The sequence below is a fragment of the Lagenorhynchus albirostris genome, chromosome 5 (genome assembly GCF_949774975.1).
Source record: "Lagenorhynchus albirostris chromosome 5, mLagAlb1.1, whole genome shotgun sequence".
NCBI lineage: Eukaryota > Metazoa > Chordata > Mammalia > Artiodactyla > Delphinidae > Lagenorhynchus > Lagenorhynchus albirostris.
The window spans coordinates 96,762,883-96,785,236 of record NC_083099.1 but is presented as its reverse complement, the minus strand read 5'-3'; the positions used below and the strand labels follow the sequence as shown (position 1 = coordinate 96,785,236).

Sequence of the window (22,354 nt, the reverse complement as noted above, 5' to 3'; positions counted from 1 at the left end):
TGTAATAAATAGATAAATAAATCTAAGTGTAACCAGGTAAAGAGGATGGAATTTGCTGAAGAACAAGGCTAATATCTTGCCCTTACCCCCAAAACAACGTACTAAGCCAAGGAGAAATGCTTTTATTGAAAAAAGGCTGTGCATGTTAAACTGAGGTATGATTACCCCTAAAGTTCTGTGTGAGGAAGCACACAAATGACACCAGATAAACACTGTGCATAGGCCTTATGTGTCAATTTCACTTGAAGGTTTTAGGGGAGAAAAAAGTATATTAAAACAAACACCGATCTATTGAAGGCATATACATACATACATATGTGTGTATATATGTATATATATAATACATACATATACTTTCAACAGCAAAGAATATCTCTAGAATACACACACACAAATGGTAATACTGGTTGCTTATGAAGAGGAATTTCAGGTTTTCAGCTACTTTAAGCAATGTCCCAGAGATCCATGTTCACGCTCCTTTGTGGCCAAAAAAGTTTGAGGCACACTGCCACAAGGGCACTCCTAAATAAATGTAGAATTGTCTAAATAGACTGCATAGACTGTCTATGCAACAACAGATAGCACAATAATAAATAAGAAAATTTAATGAAATAATTGATTCACTGAATGTTAGTGTACTAGAGTGTAAGCTTATTAAAGAGCCCTTGTCCCCTCCTCCTCTGGTAAGTCCACAGGACTTAACACAGAAACTGTGGTACCCTTAATGGATGAGATCTTTGACAGAAACTTGCTGACTGGGAGGGGCTCGACCTCGCGTCTTACACCTCCACTTTTGTGTTTCTAAGATGTAGTACCCAAAACTGAAGACAGTCATTTAAGCAGCAAAACAATTTCAAAAACAAAAACACGCTGAGAATAAAAACACAGCGAAACATGGCTTCAAATCCTTTGTTCGACTTTTGAATCGCTTTTGGAAGAAGGGGGTGTCTAGAAAATAAAAACGTTATTAAGCGGGCCGGCTCAGAAGACCAAGCAAGACACGTTGCTTGCAGCACTTAGACGAGGAATGAAGTGTCAATGAACATGCCCAACCTTTCCTTCTTTGCTGCTTTTACCTGCCAGGAGGTACAGGGGGGAGAAAGAGCCAAAGTCGAGAATCAAAGGAAGAGAGGAAAGTAGGACCAAGGCGCTGAGAAGCTGGAAATGAAACTGGAACACTGGTGGAATTACGAGGAAGGCGTGGCAGGAGAGCGGCAAGCCAACCGGGAAGAGCCGCAGGCCGATGAGACCCAAGGAGGGTGCTCGCGGGAGAAGGACAAAAATGAAAAGGGGTGACGGGGTGAAGAGCGGCCGAGGCTTTGATGACAGCTCGGAGTGGGTCTTCGACTCGCAGGGGCCCGCGAGACCCGGGAACCCTCCATTGTGCGCGCCCCTCCACCCCACTCCATTCCACTCCCCACTCCCCTCACCTCCTCCCCTCCCCGCCGCGCCCGAGCCCGAGCCCGAGCCCGAGCCCGAGCCCGAGCCCTCGCAGCTCCGGGCCGCAGCACCCGTCGTCGCCTGTTCCCCCGCTTTGCCCGAGGTAGGAAACAATATGCTCAGCCCTCCTCCGACCCTTTCTCACCGGATGAAGATCGCCGTCGCCCGGCCTTCCCCTTGTCCATCTTCTCCTCCTCCTGCTGGAATCGCAGTCGCTGTCACCTCAAGACCCCTCAGGCTGGGGAAGGGAGGGGGAGGGGAGGGGGGAAAAAAAAGCCAGGAAAATGTGAACTGCGCTTGCGCAAGAGCCGTCGCCGGCCCTCAGACCGGAAATTACCCACCCCTCCCACCTCCACCCGGAAATCACTTCCTGGGAGTAGTTTTCTCTGCGGGCTACCGTCGCAAGTGCTTATTAAGTGACGCTGTTTTCATTGTCTCTGCCCCTGTTAGAAACTGAGACTGGGTGCTAGGTTTTAGCCCGAGATCGTCAAGGCTTTGTTGACTTTGAAGATTAAGTTGACTAAAAACTAAACCGGGGAAACTTTAGGAATTCCTCCACTTCACTGAATCCCGCGAGGGGACCCCGGAAATATGAGAACAAAACGTTAGTCCTTTTATGCTACTACTTTCCTCATGGACTCTCCCATATATTTGTCCTCAAGGCGCTTCCTCAGACTCAGAAAAAAAGATTTTAAGACGACAAAAATCAATAGCCTAGCTGCTGGTTTAGCAGTTGGAGTGGAAATCAATAAGGTCAGCTGAGGAGAGAATGTCAGAGTAATAGAAAGGATCTCTTCAAACTCACCATTTTTAAAGGCCAGGGAAAAAGATAAGCTGCACCTCAATTTTTTAAAACATAAAATGCTGAGATGCTAGAAAGTGGGTGGGTGTAAACGAATTTGTGCCACTAATTTTTATTACAGTACTTAAAGGAATAACCCTGACCTCGAACTCAACGACTAGTACTTGCAAACTGATTTTTTTTGTCCTTTCATAGGACCCATCAGTTTAGAAAATTGTCCTACTTTATTAGCCATAATGTACATATTTGAATAACTTTTTTTTCTACTGTGTAAGCTTTAATCACAATAAGTTTCACAAAATTCAGCAGAGCGCTCCAGAGGCAAAATGATACTGGAATGTTCCAACAGTTTAACATCCGCTCCCCCTCCCCCATTTTACCAAGGCCAGTAAAGGGACTCGTCCAGCTCATTACCAGAGACCAGGTTTGTGCTTCTTGAGCCTTGCTTCTTACTTACAGCGTGGCCTGTGCGGAGCTAAAAGTAAGCCTCCAGGTGATGATCCTATTGGGCCGGGGGGAGTGTCTTACATGGCAGGAATGGCTGAAAAGCAGAAATACTTCAGGGCTTGATGAGAATGAAATTCACTACAAGGATTTCATTTAGAGGCCCTAGTTTATGTTTAACAAATAAAAACACTGCCTACTGAAAAATATCTGAATTTTAAGTTTCCTCATAAATCAACTCTTTTAATTGAATGATTTAACTCAAGAATCATACTGGCTCAATTCATCAGCCAATATTATAGGAAACTAACTGCAAAAGATGGAAATAGAGCTAAGAGGTGGAAACATAAAAAAGGAAATTGTAAGTAGGCCTAATCCATTTCAGTCCAAACTTACAGCTTCCTTAAAAGAAGTTTTAAAGTTTAGCAGTAAGAAGTGAACATGTGAGAAATGAAATTATAAGAAATAATATCATTCAGCTTGCAAATATGTCATTTAAACTTGTCATTGAACCAAATACAGCATTTCTGCTAATAAAGACTTAGTGGGTCAGTTTGTTTCTTTGAATTGGAGCTGGTTTTGAATAACATATGTGAAGATAAATAGCCTTTAAGCTCAAGAATTTTAAATTTGCTTTTTATTTTCAAATTTGCTTTTTAAACCAGTATTTTTATTGTTTAGTTTTAACAATCTCTACTACATAGTTGACTGTATTGCAAACAACTATAGGACTAAAAAGTTCAGTTTTTTACTTTTGAGGGAGTCATTTAACAACCTTACTTTTCCTTTTATGAAAGACTAATTACACAGTCTTTTCTTTTATAGTGTTTTATGATGTTCAGGAGAAAGCTTCCTTATTTTAAAATAAGGAAGAAAGACCAAAAAAAGTGAATGATTCTCTTCTCTTAGTATGTTTGTAAATAAGGTCATTTCTTTTATGTATGTTTAGCTCACACTGTATAGAGCCTTTTAAATTAAGATTATTTGAGATTAGAAATTCATCAGCCCAGTATTTTATAGGAGGAGAGGATGGACTGGTTTGATCTTAATGAGTATGGTTCTTTATTGAGTGTTAAAAGTGCATATAAAGTGTTTAAGTTAGGTATTCATTATATTTTTGTTTTGACTACACTATTAAAAGCAGTGGGTGTGTTTTTTTAATAGTTTCAAGACATAGTGAAAGTGTGAAATTGATCAACCCTTTATTTTACCCCTTAATTAACAATTTCTTTGAGGAGAGCTTAAGGAAATCTAAAAAGACCCTTCTCTTCACAGGTGAATTAACTTTAAGTACAATCTGAGTATAAACAGGTTTGGTTGGGCACTGGGTACATCCTGACTTCCTAAACTGTTTTAGAAATTAAAATCTGGAATTCCTTACCATGGGCTCCTGGAAAGCCTAGATTTTGCAAAGATATTTGGAGCACTGTGTCATGTTGCTATTAGCCTCATTTTTGTTAGTAGTTGAATCTTATCCTTAAAATATTGAGAATTCTTATGTGAAGGATTTTTCTTCTAGATATAAAGGAATTAACACATGATTCATGAAAAATGACTATAGGTTTTTTTGTTTCAAGGATATCTTCCTTTTTAAGACAATGAGCAATTTTAACTGCCCTACAGTGTAATAGCCTATTCCTAGAAGTTATGAAAACCTGCAGTAACTTGAGGTATTTAAGCAAGAGATGGGTAATCTCTTGTCCAGGAGGCTATAGGACAAACCTTTAATAACCTAAGTTTTTTAAACTGTCATTTGGCTCTGGGGCTCAGCCCCAGGTATCCTGTACATACATCACTATCTTCTTTTTCGGTTTTTATGTTAGATTAATATATTTTTTACAGAAAAAATTATATTTGTATTAATTAACTTCATGGCATACCTCTCTAATACGTTTTTTTCTGATTTTTTTGGCTGCATAGTCTTTGATTTGCTCTTCATTTTTTTTTAATTGTGGTATAGTTGATTTACAATGTTGTGTTAGTTTCAGGTGTACAGCAGAGTGATTCAGTTATACATACATATACATCTTTTTTTTTTTAACTCATGCATTCAAATTTATTTTGCTCTTAATGAGTAAGGTACAGGGGCAACAGTGTTGAGCTAAGGACTGAAATTAGTGGGGTTGACTCTCTGGACCTCACAGGAGTGAGGGAGCTCCTGGAAGGCAGGTACTATGTGTGTCCCCAGCATCTGGGACAGGGTCTGGTGTCCCAGACCCAGCTGAAGATTGAAAACACAGTATACACCTATTTTTTTTTCAGATTCTTTTCCCTTATAGTTTATTACAACATATTGAGTATAATTCCCTGGGCTATACAGTAGGTCCTTGTTGGTTATGCTTTATATATAGTAGTATATATGTTAATCCCAAACTCCTAATTTATCCCTCCCCACCAACACTAACTTTAGAGTGTTCTGTCTTAAAATGTGATATTTATTTAGCATTTCTATGCCTTAATACATTTTGTTGATTTTAATAGAAAAATTTCATTTTATGTTACTATTTAGTAAAATTGAAGCTTTAGGTAGTCCTGTCTTCTTTATCCTTTATCTTTTGGTACCCCCTTACCTCTAAATAATCCCAATCAAGAAGCATAAGATCTAGGATTGGGCAAAGTCAGTAAATCCAAAATCTAGCTGTCAGAATTTCAGTTTCCCAGGAAGGCATATCAAGTTTAAAAAAAAAAAAAAGAACAAAACTCAACTACTAAACTATAGGTCTTAGGGCTGTGTACATAGGAGATAAAACCATAAATAAATAGAAAGCATTGATTTCTGTAAAAGTCTGGAGTGCTGGCTCTTGGAGGGGAGGAAGAGGGCACTTGAAGGCACTTTAGGGGGGGCTCGCAAAGTTAACCTGGGGTAGTTACAAGGGTATCTTTATAATAGTTCACTAAATTAGTTTTCTAAGAAACTTTCCTAGGAGATTCTGTTACACACTCAAATTTGGGCAACCCAAGATTTCTAACATCTGATTTTTTTCTTTCCATCACTAATATCCTATTTTCTGTCTTTGCCTCAGGTGGCTTAAATTAATCTTCTTTAGTCTTTCCTGGGGAGAGGTAGGCAGGGGGAAGAGATTTAGTTTGCTCTTCTTTGAATCTTTTACATATAAAATTTCATAAGCTCTATTATTTTCTATAATTTACTAAATGGAATTGTATACAGGCATAATTATTTTTCTGAAAAAAGCCCTCATAATTGCATTTATGTGTTGGGAAAATAAAAATAGTGCTGCTTTTTACCAAAACAGTAATTCTTAAATGATGTTTTCCAGGGGTTTTTTTGTTTTGGTTTAGTTTGGTTTTCTAAATATATAAGTAAATAAAAACATGTTCATTGAAAAAAAGTATCTTTAGATATTTTTTCATTTTCTTAGTGAAGTATCACTCATTTGTGCTTCTTAATGTCATAGGATACACAACAGGACCTCTTTCTTAAATACACCAAAGGACTGTAATTACTGTAATAGGGTATATTACTGTGTAACGTGGGGTTAGACCCTAACTTCCCAGGTTGTAAAATTATATTTTCATAAAAGTTTACTGATCACTTGTAAAGAATGTAAAATATTGTTAAATATAACCACTTTATGATCCTAGAGAAGGAGTTTGTTAAAACCAAAGTAAGCTAATTAAAATTACTTGCATCTGTGATTCTGTTGCCCCACCCACCCTCTTCTTGTCAAAGTAGAAAGATTTGCCAGGGGCTGCTGCTAAGGGGAAATGAAAAATTATAGCTTACTGGGTACAGAGTTACAGTTTTTCAAGATGAAAAATGTTCGATGGATGGATGGTATTAATGGTTGCACACAATGTGGTGTTACTCAGTGCCACTGAACTGCCCATGTAAAAATGGTTAAAACTATAAATTTTTAATGTATTTTACCACAATTAGTTAAATAATTTAAAATAACTATGTTTTGCTCTAGGCATGGCTATAACAGCAGTGTCACCACCTAATCCAGGTTACTAAAAGGACCTAACTTGAAATTCTCATTAATGATTATATACTCTTTTCCCTTCTTAAAATGACTAGAGTATTCGATATAGAAAACTAAGTGACTAACAAATCCCCTCACCAAATTTTTGGTGAATGAATGAAAAAATACTGTTTTTTTTTTTTTTTTGGCGGTACGCAGGCCTCTCACTGTTGTGGCCTCTCCCGTTGCGGAGCACAGGCTCCGGACGCGCAGGCTCAGTGGCCATGGCTCACGGGGCCTAGCCGCTCTGCGGCATGTGGGATCTTCCCGGACCGGGGCATAAACCCGTGTCCCCTGCATCGGCAGGCGAACTCTCAACCACTGTGCCACCAGGGAAGCCCAATACTGTGTATTTTTAAAATCACTGGTAAAAAATGAATCTTCTCTCAGGTTTGTAGAGCTGCCTGAGTTATTTTGGGCATGTCAGTTTACCTTTGAAAGCCTCACTTCTCTATAAAATAAACATATTAGCTAAGAATATCAATAAAATCCCTTGCAGCTCTGACAATCTTATTCTATTTATTTATTTATGGCTGAGTTGGGTCTTTGTTGCTGCACGCGGGCTTTCTCTAGTTGCAGTGAGCGGGGGCTACTCTTCGTTGTAGGTTCATGGGCTTCTCATTGCTGTAGCTTCTCTTGTTGCAGAGCACGGGCTCTAGGCGCCGGAGCTTCAGGAGTTGTGGCTTGCGGGCTCTTGAGCACAGGCTGAGTAGTTGTGGCGCATGGGCTTAGTTGCTCCGCGGCATGTGGGATCTTCCCAGACCAGGGCTCGAATCTGTGTCCCCTGCATTGGCAGGTGGATTCTTAACCACTGCGCCACCAGGGAAGTCCGGCAATCTTATTCTTAAAGTTAAGTTATCTTATTCCAAACCACTCTTTAGAAAACTAAGTATATAAAACAGTTTCTCTCCTTTATTTTAATGGACCATCTTGATTTTCAAAAGAGAAAATAAATATATATAGATGTATAGGATAGTCTCTAAGAATAATTCATAAATCAACATTTATTAACTTTAGAATTATAGAAGGAGCCTCTATAATTTTTCAAAAGCTTTGTGTGCATCTTTCTCCTGTGTATACAGCTAAAGGATTTTTCTCTTTACTTTCTTATGCCCTTAGCAAAAATCGTAAAATTCTAACAACAATGTTTAAGTGCCTACTGTTCACCAGGCACTATTCCAAGAACTACTGAACAAAACAAAACAAAGTCCTTGTCTCTGCTGTCATGGAACTTTTTTTTTTTTAGCCGTGCCGCACAACTTGTGGGATCTTAGTTCCCAGACCAGGGATTGAACCCATGCCCCCTGAAGTGGAAGCACAGAGTCTTAACCACTGGTTTACCAGGGAAGTCCCAAACTTATATTCTAATGGGAGGGAACAGACAGTAAGCAAGTATATGTCAGTTGGTAATAAGTGCAAAAACAAAAAGAAAAGAAAACTGAGTGAACTGATGAGGATGATTATAATTTTTGTGACTTTCTGTTTGAATACAAAAAAAAAATCCCCCCCCAAAAAAAAGAAAAGGAAGAAGGAGGAAGGGAGGGAAAAATGAAGCATCATAGATAGACAGGGAGTAAGGAAGGATTAGAGGGGATTGCCCTTTCAGATAGAATGCTCAGAGAAAGTTTCTCTGATCAGATAACAGATGGGCAGAAACTTGAAGGAAATGAAGCCCTATAGATATCTAGGGGAAGAGTATCCCAATCTGTGGGCATAGCAAGGGGGATGCCCTTAAATAGGAGTTTGCTTTACAAGTTGGCGGCAAAGAGGCCAGGTGGGGCTAGAGTGAAGTAAGCAAGAGAGTGGTGGGAAATGACACCTGAGAAAGCGCTAAGAGCCAGATGATGTAACTAGATGAGTAAGCAAGTGAGAGAAATGGAGGGAAATGACCTTGGAGAGCTAAGGGTCATGGGGGACCTTGTAGGCCATGGTAAGAACTTAGGCTTTTATTCTGAGTAAGAGGGGAGACAATGGAGCATTTTGAACAGGGGTGTGATATCCAATTTAGATGTTTTGAAAAGATTGTTCTAGCTGCTATGTGTTAAACAGACTACCAGGAGATAAGAGTGCAAAGAGATTAGATAGGAGGCTTAATAATGAAGGTTAGTGTTGATAGTGACTTGTACTAGGGCTAGGGCAGTAGAGGTGGAGAGGTAACAAGTGGTTAGATTAGAGATATATTTCAAATAAGGGAGCCTACAGATTTGCTGATTGATCAGATGTGGAGTGTGAAAGAGAGAAAAGAAGGTTGCAGCACAAGCAACTGAAAGAATGGAATTATTTATAAGATGAGAAAGACTAAAGGGAGAGTAGACTGAAGGGAGTGCTTTGGACATGTTAAGTTTGAAATGGCTATTTGACATCCAAGTAAATATATCAGGTAGACAGCTAGATATGAGAGTTACAAGTTTGAGTATATTAACCAAGCAAAATATGCTACAATAAATTCTAAAGAATTGTCTACCTTTTCATTCTACAGGATACTCTGCACCTTGCTCCTGTTCACCCCACCTATACCTGTCCTTTATATATCTGTGTGCCATTTGGGTTTTCCAGTTTGCAAACTCCCATTCTTTTCCCCCGAGAATTGTTTCTCAAACAACTAGGTACACAAGCACTTAAAGGTGAAAAAGAGTAACTGAATGCCATATACTATGTGCTATTAGAAAATACTCATTTTATTTTACTCTCTGATTGAAAGAAAAGTTAGCTAACAAGGTTCTTTAGTTCGTTGGTTTAGTTTAGTTTAGTTGGTTTAGGTTTAGTTCATTGAGGTTTAAATATTCAGTACCTTTCTCTTTATTTCAGTAGAGAAAAAGGCAGTTTCTAGCACAGCACCTGAATAAACAAAGTATTTTTAGATCTAAGAGATTACTGCTTTTCTGGGCAAACCTCCTCATCCATGCCAAAGTATAAAATAGACCCTCCTTTTTGGAGAGCAATTTGGCAATATCTGGTAAAATGGAAGATGCTGATATGACCTAGAAGTTCCACTTCTAGGTATATTGCCTTAAGAAACTCTTGATATGTGCACAAAAATATAGCTATGTTTGTTATAGCTTTGTTTATAATAGTGGAAAACTGGAGCAACCTAAATATTCTTCAACAGGAAAATGGTTAAACAAACCATGGCATATTCAAGCAATGGAATACTATAAACTGATAAAATGAATGACCTAGGACTATGTTTATTAATGTGGATAAAAATCACAGTGTTGAGTGAATAAGGAAGGCTGGACAAGAGATATATGTTTTTTTTATTTCACACTTCTCAAAAAGGAAGATCATCCTATCTTTACAGAAACTTCCACGTGTGGGACAGTACATAAAATGGTTTTTACCTATATTAGTTAATTTAATTCTCACAGCAGCTTTGTGAAATAAATGATGTTATCCTATTTTGCATTTATGCATTCAAAAAATATTTATATAATATTTGTCAGACACTGTTCCAAGTACTGCAGATACAGCAGTTAATTAAACAAAGTTCCTGTTCTCATAGAGCTTTTATTCTAGTGAGGGGAGACAGATAATTTTCAAATATACAAACAATTATATACCAGGTGGTAATGTAGGCTATGAAAAAAAATAAGCAGAGTAGCAGGATAGAGGGTAATAAGGATTGCTATTTTAGATAACATAAACTAAGACTCAAAAGTAGAAAAAAACGAAACTCATAGAGGTAAAGAAACCTGCTGAAAGTCACTCAACATAAAATTTGGAGCTAGGATTTAAACCTAGATCAATCTAATTCCAGAGGCTCCTATCTGTCATTTACACGCTAGGAAAATATATTAATTACATAATAGCACCTGAGATCAGCAATACTGTAAGGAAAAAAGTTTTTAAAGAATAGAGAGCAGTGTAGATAGGTTGGATGCTTCGAACAACCAAACACCTTCATGAAGTATTAATTGGGAATCAGGGAATAAGATTCAGAAAGTGAGAAAAGAGTTAAGAAATCAAAGCAAGCAAGCACCATGTTGATTTTGCCTTAAGCCTTGATAGCAGCTTGAGTGGCACTGAAAATCATTTTATGGAGTGCTATTTATTGGAAGTAGGTTGTGGTTGCCAGTGTGAGTGTTAAGAAATTAAGGAGTGAGAGTATTCATGAATTTGTTAAGAACATGAATTGGAGTCAGATAGCCTTGGTACCCAACATTTATTTAACAGTTGTTTGGCACAAGCCACTTAACTTTTTTGTTGTTTTTTGTTTGTTTGTTTGTTTGCCTCAGAATAGAGTCTATTTGAGATTTTTTTTTCCAGGACTTAACCTTTCAAAGTCTTTTCTTTTCCCTTTGGGCTATGTTGACAATAACTAAGTTCACTTCTCAGTCACTTTTTTTATTTTCAAATATCAGAATAACCATATCTTCTATTAGTAGATAAATTGATCATCATCTACACTGCCTGGTTCACATTTCACTTCTACTGCCATCCCCTGCCATTTATTTAATAGCAAAAATGTTTGAATGCTTACTGTGGAGATAAAGACCAACCAAATGAGAAAAGCAAAACCTATTCATTCTGAGCTCACTATAGCAAGGGAGTTAGCCACCATCACTGGCATTTTGGCAGTGACTCAAAGGCAGGCAGAGGAGTGGGAAAGCTTTGTAGTGGAAAAAAAAGGGAAGGCTGCTGGTATGTCCTGACTGGACACTGTTGGCATGAGGAAGCTGAATGCAAGATAACTAGAAGGGAGGCATCCTATGTGACTGTTTAGGGGTGCATATTTGGCTTTCTCTGGTGGGTCCTAAGTTGGAAGCAGGGATAAAAATTAGGGAAGCTCTAAGTTATTAATCAAGTCCTGGCCATTTTGGACCCACTGTAACAGAAGTTATTGTTTGGCTTCTCAGCTTGTCACTAGAGGTAGCAGTCTGACTTCCTGAGATTCTGACTTACAAGACTGGCTTCCTGGGCTGTTTATTGGATCAACAGATAAGGGATTGGCTTCCTGGGCAAGTTGCTGCAGGTTGTGGGTCAGAGTTCTGTTTTTATATACCGTCTGGCCATTGTCCCTTAGTGTATTCAGTTTCTCACTACTTTGCTTCGTTCACAATTATTTTGAGTTAAAATCTTTACCATAATGTTAATGTCTTCTTAAAGTGCTTAATTCAGTATGATTTCCCGCAGGAAGACTTTAGCAAGATGAAATTTTTATTTTATTTTTTCTGGTACTGACATAATATTGCTTTTCACTTTCAGTGGTTACCAGTGACTCAGGAACTGAGCTTCCGAAAATTTATAGAACAATCTGATTTACTAGAGGAACTTAAATATGACTTCAATGAAAAAGCTGAATTGAGACACACTGAGACACATAAGCCTTTTGTCTTTAACTATTATAAAAATGTCCTGGAGAGGAATAGCAAGCGCTACCAGGCCCTTGGCCATTTGCTTGAACAATACATTTATGAACTTTTGGAAAAAGTGTGCAAATTACAAAAAGTATATATCCCACCAGAGGCTGATAAGGAACCAAGAAGCTTCTTTTTCATGAGTGAGAGAGCATTAACAAGTCATCATTCTGCTCTTCTCGTCCTTCTTCAGGACCGTGGGGTCTTTAGAGCTGGTCAGTGGAGTCAGCAGGCAGTAATACATCATGGTCTCCAACATGGAAGTCAGATACCATGTATTCAAATGGCATTGCAGGCACATTATGATGTAATTGTGCTAAACCCCAACGACAATTTTGTGGACCTGCAGACAGAAAAAGAGTGGAAAGGCCTTTTAACACAAAATGTTGAGTCTCCTTCCAGAAAAATGGTTCAGACTGAGAGCTTTTTATCTCTCCAGCAGTCTCTCCAATGTATTCCAAAAAGATGCAGCAACACTCCTGAAGAACACATGGCTTATATTTGGGATTACTTCATTTCAAAGGCTGAAGGCAAGGATGTTGCCTTCCTTGTACATGGTTATGGAGGCTTGGTTTTTATGGACTTGCTTGTTCGTAGAAAGTGGGAAGTAATGAGCAAAGTATATGCTGTTGCACTTATTGACTCTGAACATCACGTAGGACACCAGCTGGGGAGTGACATCCAGTTATTAGCATGGATAAAGCACCACTGCCGTGAATGGGTGACAAGTCCAAAGCCTTTGGATAAACCTGCAGCTACTGTTTTGAAAAAGGAGTTTCCCACGGTTTCTGCTGGTACAGAAGAACACAACTTAGCCCCCTCCTCTAGCCTTCAGTCAATTTTTAAATACTTCAGAAAATCTTTGAAAGCCAAAGCAGCTATTAATTTCTCTCGAGTGCCCATAGTAACTAGAAGCTCCACAAAAAGAAAGCAAAGTGCTTAAGTTACTTTTTTGCCATCTAAGATTGTTTTGTCCCACTGAAACTTTGCTAATGTAGATGCTAGAAGAAAAAGAATACTTCCAACTCATAGGCAGTATGTTCTGGCTTGAAATTTGATTTGTTAACTCTTTCAAAAAGTGAGTATGTTCTCTTCCGTAGCCTATTGATGAACCAGGAAGTCAGTCAGTACTATCATTAATATTTTACAGTATTAGTCAAATTAAGAGTAGTCTAGTTAGAGGATCTTCTTTTGAAAAGATTTCTCAGTTTCATAGAATGACACCAAAACTGTAGTTGATAGAAATTAAAGACTAAGTCAGTGTTTGACTTCTGCATTCTTAATGCTGTATTAAAAATATAAGTGAACATAAAAATTAAACATCATAAGCAACTCCATTCTTTGTATGTTTGTGAGTTTTTTTGTTTATGTTTGTTGATCTCGTGTGTGTGTTTACTCATACCTTCAGCTAATATTTGAGTGTCTACTATGTACTAGTCAATACTAGTGTTGGGCACGCTGGCAAACAAGGCCAACGTTGCCTTTAACCTTATTTGGAGTTCACAATGAACAACAAATTGCAAGTGTGAAGAGTGTTAAGAAATAAAGGGTGTCATAGAACATCTAGCATGAGAGCTAACAGCCTTGGGGTTCAGGAAATACTCCCTGAGAAAATGATGCCTAGTTTGAAGAACAACAGTAGTTATCTGGAAAAACTAAGTCATAGGCAAAGGAATCACATGTGCAAAAGTCCTAAGGCAGGAGGAAGAAGTCCAGTTCAGCTGGAACTAAAAGATTATGGGGAGTAGTGATAAAGAAAAAATTATTCATGACATGCATTAAAGACAGTAAGGAAGATTTATTCAAAAGGGATTGCTGCAATGGGGGTTTTGTAGTAGGGGAGAGAGATTGGGCTCAACTCCAAACACAAGGACAAGGGTGGGGCGGGGCGGTTATAACCAAGTAGCAGGGTGAGGGTCAGTGAATGGAAAACTACTAAGTAAAAACATTAGGGATAATAGATATTCTTGCTAGACTGACTCAACAGGATTCTTACTGAAGGCGGGCCAGGGGTGGTAAGATATTGACAGTGGAGGATGAGGAATTTTATCAGATATAATAGAGGACGTTCAGATACCAAAGGTGAGATTTTCACTAACTGACTCAGCATAATTCCTACTAAAACTGGACTAAGCAGACCCAGGGCAGAGCCCAATGTCAGAGCCTAGTCAAGAGGAGGGCTCAGAGGAGCCAGACTCTGATTTGGTAAAGGAGAGAGGTTTTGTCAGTAGCTGCAAAGTTAAGTTAGAGAAATAAACAGGGAGCTTATTCAAGGCTGCAATGTCCATGTTAAGAATTTTTACTTTAGGACTTCCCTGGTGGCGCAGTGGTTAAGAATCCGCCTGCCAATGCAGGGCACACGGCTTCAAGCCCTGGTCTGGGAAGATCCCACATGCCGTGGAGCAACTAAGCCCGTGTGTCACAACTACTGAGCCTGCACTCTAGAGCCCACAAGCCACAACTACTGAGCCCGCATGCCACAACTACTGAAGCCCGTGTGCCCATGCTCCACAACAGGAGAAGCCACAGCAATAATAAGCCCACACACTGCAACGAAGAGTGGCCACTGCTCACCACAACTACAGAAAGCCCATGCAGCAACGAAGACCCAACACAGCCAAAAATAAATAAATTTTAAAAAGAATTTTTTTTTACTTTATTCTAATGACAATGGAAGCCATTGGATGGTTTTAGACAGGAGAATATTATCAGATTTACATTTTATAAGAATATCCCGATTGCAGTTTAGAGAATAGATTAGAAGGAGAACAAGCTTGGAAGCCAGGAGACCAAAATAATTTTGGCAGTAGTTTGAGAAATGCTTAATACTTTCTTTCAATTGAAGTGTAGTTGATTTACAGCATTGTGTTAGTATTAGGTATACAGTAAAATGATTCCGTTTTTTTGAGGATTATATTCCATTATAGTTTATTACAAGATATTGAATATAATTCCCTGTGCTATACAATAAATCCTTGTTGCATCTCTATTTATGTATAATATTGAGTTGGCCAAGAAGTTTGTTTGGGCTTTTCTATAACATCTTATAGATGTTACATTTGAAAAACTGACTCTGCCATATCTAATAGGACATACAAATTTTTCTGTACATAGCTCTTTCTAGTGTCTTCCTAGTGTTCTTATTCCTAGTTTTGGGGGTTTTGTTTTTTGTTTTTTGTCTGCTCCGTGCGGCATGCGGGATCTTAGTTCCCCAACCAGGGATCAACCCATGCCCCCTGCAGTGGAAGCGTGGATTCTCAACCACTGGACCGCCAGGGAAGTCCCTCCTAGTGTTTTTTTAACCTAGTATACACTATAATTCCTGTTATGGACTGAATGTTTGTGTCCCCGCCAAAATTCATGGTGAAATCTTAATCCCCAATGTGATGGTATTAGGAGGTGGGGTGTTTGGGAGGTGATTACGTCATGAGGGTAGAGCCCTCACGAATGAGATTAGTACTTTTATGAAAGAAACCCCAGAAAGCTCCCTTCTACAATGTGAGACACAGTGAGAACACAGCCATCTATGAAGCAGGAAGCAGGCCTTCACCAGACACTGAATCTTCTGGTGCCTCGATCATGGACTTCCCAGTGTCTAGAACTGTGAGAAATAAATATTTGTTGTCTAAGCCTCCCAGTCTATGATACTCTGTTATAGCAGCCTGAACAGACTATGACAATTCCTTAACAGTATAGACATAATATCTCAAATTTCTCTTTCTGCACCATGTCTTGAGTGGCATAATGAAAAAAAAACAAAAAGCACTGAATTGTAAATCAGGATATGCAGATTTTAAATGACTCCCAGGGGGAATCCCCTGGCAGTCTAGTGGTTAGGACTTGGTGCTTTCACTGCCTCAGGCCTGGGATCAATCCCTGGTGAAGGAACTAAGATCCCAAAAGCCATGAGGTGCAGCCAAAAATAAAAAATAAATAAATAAATAAATGACTCCTAGCATTGGATAAACCAGTTCCTCTCTCCCAGCCTGCATTTCCCATTGTGTAAATAAGTTGAGCTTTAGAAGTCTCTACCAACACAGATAGTCTATCTAGAATGTATTTAATGCACTTACTGTGAAAAGCACCAAAAAAGTAAAAAAAAATTGTTGCCATAAAAACTATTTTGTCTTATATTTAACTAACTGAACGTTGATGTTTCTCATAACCCCCAATTTACTATTTAATGTGGTAGTCACGTGTATTAGTTATCTATTGCTACATATTAGATTACCCCCAAAACTTGGTGACTTAAAACAACAAACATTTATTATCTCACAGCTTCTGTTGGTCAGGAATTCAGGAGCAGCTTAATTGGGTGATTCTGGTTCAGGATCCCTCAGAAGAGCACACTCAAGACTGTCTGAAGGGCTTTCCTGGTGGCACAATGGTTAAGAATCCACCTGCCAATGCAGGGGACATGGGTTTGAGCCCTGGTCCAGGAAGATCCCACGTGCCACAGAGCAAGTAAGCCCATGCGCCACAACTACTGAGCCTGCGTGCCACAACTACTGAAGCCCACCGCAATGAGAAGCCCACACACCGCAACGAAGAGTGGTGCCGGCTCGCTGCAACTAGAGAAAGCCCACGCGCAGCAACGAAGACCCAACGTGGCCATAAATAAATAAATTTATTTTTAAAAAAAAAGACTGTCTGAAGCTGCAGTGATCTAAAGCTGGGCTGGCTGTTGGCAGGAGGCCTCAGTAACTCGCTATATGGACTTCTTCCATAGGCTGCTTCTATTAAAAACTTAACCTGACACTTGTTCAAATGGTAAGGAAGACTTTACTCAAGACTATTGCAGTTAGGGACATTGCAATAGGGAACAGAGATCAGGCTCAACTCCAAAACAATAAAGATAGCTAGGAGCAGAGTGGAGATATCAGTGGATGGAAAACTAAGAGACCTCAACGGTAGAGAGATTCTTGCTAAAGGCAGGACAAGGGCTTTGATATGAAGAGTGAGGAGTGAGAAACTTGATAAGATATCAAGGTTGGGGGATGACTTAGCAGGATTCTTGCTAAAATTGACCTATGCAATCTCACAGAAGGTCAAGGTCAAGGACTAATCCCAGGAGAGGGCTCAGAAGAGCCTAACTAAAGTCTGGTCAAGGAGAGTCTTTGTCACTTGAATGTCCTCACAACATGGCAGCTAGCTTCCCACAGGATGAATCATCCAGGTGAATAAGCAAGCCAGAAACTGCACCGCCTTTTATGACCTACTCTCTGAAGTTGTATACTGGTCTACTTTTTTCCTATTTGTCGGACATGAGTCACTAAGTTCAAGGGAAGAGGAATTAGACTCCACCTCGTGAGAGAGTGTCAAAGAATTTGGAGACATATTTTAGGCTACCACATCAGAAATGATGCCAACTGAAATTAATGGTATAGCAGCTCAACTCAATTGTTGCTTATAAGATTATCTTGGTCTGGGAGCATTTTTATCCTGTTTTAAAGTTTTTCTTGTTTTGATAAACAGCTGTGTATTTAGAAACTGGTTTCCTCTTTCTCTGCAAGACATCAGAATTTTTGCCACAAATACTTGTGTTGAAAATAAAGTTTATTTTAATTTTCTCTCCTAGGGTCACCCTAAACTATTCCCTTACTCTGACTTCCGATGTTGCTCTATTTTAGCAGCTTGAAGTCAAAAAAGGATATCTCCAGATTTTTGGCTATAAGCTGCAGACCAGAGATGTGTCCTGATAGAGAAAAGACTGATAAGGGAGGACTGCAGGAAAATCCTAAGACTTTCTGACATCAGTATGTGATAACTTTTCCCCTTCTTGTGGAAAATAGAGGTAATAGGCTATGATCATTGTAAGCGAAGTACACCAAGATTTGTGTGTCACTTCCCAATACCAGACTAAACATATTAAAATTTTAACAAAGAAAAAAAGAACATATTGTGAATTCACTGTGGGAAGTCTCTGTTAAAAAAGACAGCAAGAAAGTCTCTTACTTCCTTTTCAATGCTTCTTCAAAAGCAGCAGTTCTCTAACTTTAAAGTACATCAGGATAACCTGGAGGTCTTAAAGACTGCTAGGTATCACTGCCAAAGTTTCTGATTCAGGAGAATTGGTAGGTAGGGCCCCAAAATTTGCCTTTTAACTAGTTTCTAGGTGATACTGATGCTGCTGGTCTGGGGATCCCACTTTGTGAACCACTGTTAGGAAGATTAGGGGTGGCCAGGGAGGTAATAACGTTAAGTCTATCTCATGTGAGGTAAAAGGGATCATATAAGATAGACTGATATCACTATAAATCATGACGCCCAAACTGAATTAGACCATAAACACTGCCTAACAACATGACTGTCATTCCCTAGTCAGCTCACACTTCGTTCTTTCTTTTTTTAATTGTGATTTTAAGAAACACACACGTTTACCATATTAACAATTTTTAAGCTCAGTAGTGTTAAGTATATTCGTGCTGTTGTGCAACAGATTTCCAGAACTTTTTCACCTTGCAAAACTGAACTGTTATACCCACTAAACAAACCTTGTTTTCACCACCACCCTCCTAGTCCCTGGTAAACACAATTCTACTTTCTGCTTCTACTGTTGACACAAATAATCAACAATCAAACTATAATAAGTAATAGAAAAGAGTTTTATTAGAACCAAACTGAGGACTATAGCCTGGGAGGCAGCCTCTCAGCAGCTCCAAGGATCTGCTCCATCGAAGCATGGTTTTCAGCACAGTTTCAAACCTTATTATTAAAACAAAGAACAGGGCTTCCCTGGTGGCACAGTGGTTGAGAGTCCGCCTGCCAATGCAGGGGACACGGGTTCGTGCCCCGGTCCGGGAAGATCCCACGTGCCGCGAAGCGGTCTAGGCCTGTGAGCCATGGCCGCTGAGCCTGCGCGTCCGGAGCCTGTGCTCCGCAACGGGAGAGGCCACAACAGTGAGAGGCCCGCGTACCGCAAATAAATAAATAAATAAATAAAACAAAGAACATACATCAAACATGACAGGGGTACACTCCTTCAAGGTTTCAAAAGAGACAGAATAGTATGTATTCAATGAGACAGCATAATCCTGGTGTCTGGGAAGGGAACCTTACCTTCAAGAAAGTGCTAATGGATGCCACAGGAAGAGAGCTATTTATCCTTATCTTCGAAGAGGACATTCTTCATCTTAATGGTTAAAGTAGATGTGCTGTATAAGTGTTTGACAGGCCGTAAGTCAGGCTGTGTTTCAGTTCACACAAAGTTCAGGTAGAACCACGTATAAGCCAGAATGACTTCCCTATACTGCAATACGTGAAAAACTTCTCCATCACTGAGAGTGTCACATTCACTCTTCATAACAATTTGAAACCTTCTCCCATTCTTCGCTCTCCAGAGATTCTCAGCTGACTACCTCTTTCACAGAAATGGGAACTCTAAAATTACAAGTGCCATATCTACAAACTGGTTTCCATCCCCACCTAAGTTTCTTCCCTTCTTCCTGTTACAAAGGAAGTGGTATTTCCTCCTCCTATCCAAGACCAGTTCCCTCCATCTGTCCTCTGAATCCCATCTCTTTCAATCTTCTGAGAAAGTTCACCCTTCTCAACCTTTCTTTCCTTATTCCCTTGCTAACAATCCCATCAGCTGGTCAAGTCTCTCCCAGGCACAGTAAAAATAACAAAAATTTCCTGGACACCACACCGGAGGCTGAGCCTACCGAATATTGCCTCTGCCAAGATTCATAAAAACGTTTAACCTTGATGACTCAATTTTCTCATATTCCACTCATCCCTTACCGACTCTCACCTGGCTTCAGCCCCCAAACCTCACAACGCGGTCTCAATAGTCTTTGTATTGCTACTGTCAGTGGATATTTTTCACCCTGCGTTGCACGACAGCGCTGCTTTCCAGGCCGGAAGGCTTGCCCCTTTGGCATGACGTCATATGGCAGCGCCGGAAGGAGGGGAAGAGATTTCCGGCTGCGGGTCTCGGGTCAACGACGGATACTGTGTAGAGTGATAGGTAATTTGTGGGTCAGGTGCAGCGCGGATCCCTGGGCAGCATTTCCCGGCAGAATCCTGCGTCCTCTGGGGTTCCTTGTGGTTTGCACCGGCCGGAGCCACTGTCTTTGCACTCCTGGTACGGGCGGGTTTCTTGTCTCCCAGTGTGTGTGGTGAGGTGGGAGGATGCGGGAGACCTAACATACGCATACCGGAGCTTGTGCGTGAAGAAGGCCCACAGATAAGAGGAAGCCTAGTGATTTAATAAACTATAAGTACAGTACCTGGGACGAGAGCAGTGTTTCCCAAAATGATATCCTTGTTCCCCTTTTAAATATTTGGGGGTTTTGTTTCTTTGATATCCTAAAAATATTTACCATTTACAAAGACAAAACTCAAAAGACTTTTTCCGAAATCAGTGTTTCTCGTATTGGGACTGAGAACTCTCGGTTAACTATTTCGAGGAGTCTGAAGGAAATTGTATTTTCTTTAAAAGGTGTCTGAACGCGTTTTAAATGTGAGAAGCATTGACCCGGAGTATTTAATCGAAAAATACTTGAATGATAAATGTGAACTATATACTGCCAAACATTGGGTTCGATGTTACTATAAATACAGTCCTTGTCCTGATAGAGTTTACCACATAGTGGGGCTAATAAGTAGCCAGGAAATTACAATGCAGTGTTACAAGCACTATGGTGCAGAAGTACAGGGTGCTAAAAGATCTAATAGGAATACTTGATCTAAAGTTTGAAGTGACAGATAGCTAGAGATGTAGCCGAAGAGGTAAGCAAATGGTGATTTTGTGAAAAAAGTTTATAAGCCATATATATAAGTTTAGATTTTAACCTGGCAGCAGTGAGTTTTAAAATACACATTGAGGATGATGTGAGTGTATTGATCAGATCTGCAGTAGCTCCAAATGGCTTAGAGATGAAGGAGAGCAAATCTAGAGGCTAGCAGATACAATTAAGAAAATGAGGTTGAGGGAATTCCCTGGCAGCCCAGTGGTTGGGACTGCGTGCTCTCACTGCAGAGGGCCCGGGTACCATCACTGGTCGGGGAATTAAGATCCTGCAAGCTGTGCAGCGCAGCCTCCCGCCTCCAAAAGAAAAAAAAAGATAAGAAAATGAGGTTGAAGGGAAGTGACTGGATTAGAGAAGTATTTAGAAACTAAATAAATATAACTCAAATTAGGAATGGAGGGTGTGAGAGGGGACAGTTATGAAATGACTCCCAGTTTCTGCCTTTAGCAAATGGATGGATAGTAGTGTCCCTCCCTGAAATAACGCAGAAGGAGAAGCAGATTGGGAAGGGAAGGGAGACAGATTTCAGTTTGTTGCATTTGAGGTGTCATCTGATACATGGTGATCAAAGTCAAGGAGGTAGATCAGAGTTCATAGGGAAAATGTTTAGATTGAAAAAAGGGCTAAGGACAGAACTCAGAAGCACATCCACCTTGTGTGTGTTGGGGGTGTGGGGGGAATGGATCTGAGCATCATTGCACAGGTCAGAGACCCAGGAGCATGCAGCGTCATTAAATGAAGCCAAGGGAAGAAGGAACTTTTCAAGTATTTTAGTTGCATTTGGTGAAAAGTTGAATTCCTTTTTTTGCTTCAAGTCCAGCACTAGTTTCACATCTTTAAGCATCTTCATTGTTTTGTGGACATCCAGACCTTTAGGATAAAATTGTGGAGCTTATATATATTTGCCCTAATTTTGGATATTTTGTTTGGCAATAACTTTATTTGCTGTAAAGTCTAAATTGGAGAAGGGAGGTTTTATTTTTTTTTTAATCAGTAGATCTCTCTATATTTCTATTTTGAAAACATAAGGGCATTGGTACAGCAGCTGCTAAGTGCTTTTTACTAGTTGCCATTTTCTGTAACTTTTCTGCCCTTTGTCTTCATGTATTGCTTGTTAAGGGTCTTGTGTTTGGGTCTGTATCTGGGCTTAGTAGAAAGTGGAGAAGAATACAGCACCATAATCTCAGCCATATAGTGGTACATAACTTTGTTATCCGGTAACATTGATCTTCTGGGTCCCTAGATACAAATCTGAAAAGGATCTTCAAGGTATCCTTTTGCCTAAAACAATAGTGAAGTTCATATCTAAAATAAGAACCCAAATAAGTTTTGAACTTTTTGCCTAGTGAATGATCACAGGCTCTAGGCCACAGGAGTCTAAGAAAAATTAATGGTGCAAAAATAAGTTGGACTAAGATTCCACTTTATGTTTCAGAAATAAATTGCATTTTGGTATCTCAAATTTATACTTGCACAGTTACTTGAGAGGTTTTTAACTTTTCATTACATTTTTCTTTTTTTATAGGGCTTTTCTTACAAGCCTGTTTTCCTCAAAATGAGTGTCAGTGTCACCTT

General features: G+C 39.6%; 2 protein-coding genes and 1 long non-coding RNA gene across 3 annotated transcripts in view; 1 reads left to right on the top strand and 2 right to left on the bottom strand.

Annotated features, from left to right (window-relative positions):
- SENP7 (SUMO specific peptidase 7) overlaps positions 1 to 1,662 on the bottom strand; it is a 154,235-nt gene extending 152,573 nt beyond the window's left edge. The window contains exon 1 of the mRNA XM_060150665.1: positions 1,586 to 1,662. The gene's annotated coding sequence lies outside the window, so the exon portion shown is untranslated. The remainder of the gene's footprint in view (positions 1 to 1,585) is intronic.
- On the bottom strand, positions 899 to 1,483 carry LOC132521231 (uncharacterized). The gene is made up of 3 exons (XR_009540773.1): positions 1,431 to 1,483; positions 1,077 to 1,178; positions 899 to 948 (listed from the first exon to the last, which is right to left on the bottom strand). It is a non-coding gene; the product is annotated as an uncharacterized LOC132521231 (long non-coding RNA).
- Positions 1,244 to 13,276, top strand: LOC132521230 (putative protein FAM172B). The gene is made up of 2 exons (XM_060150666.1): positions 1,244 to 1,543; positions 11,875 to 13,276. Exons 1-2 carry the CDS (start codon positions 1,244 to 1,246, stop codon positions 12,967 to 12,969), a joined length of 1,395 nt encoding a protein of 464 aa, XP_060006649.1. The 3' UTR covers positions 12,970 to 13,276.
- The last annotated feature ends 9,078 nt before the right edge of the window (positions 13,277 to 22,354 follow it).

Excerpts from the sequence above, each read along its gene's own strand:
- LOC132521230 (XM_060150666.1), top strand. The coding sequence starts at position 1,244 with ATGAGACCCAAGGAGGGTGCTCGCGGGAGAAGGACAAAAATGAAAAGG. Across the intron at positions 1,544-11,874 it reads GTTCCCCCGCTTTGCCCGAG|TGGTTACCAGTGACTCAGGA; the intron begins GTAGGAAACAAT and ends TTTCACTTTCAG.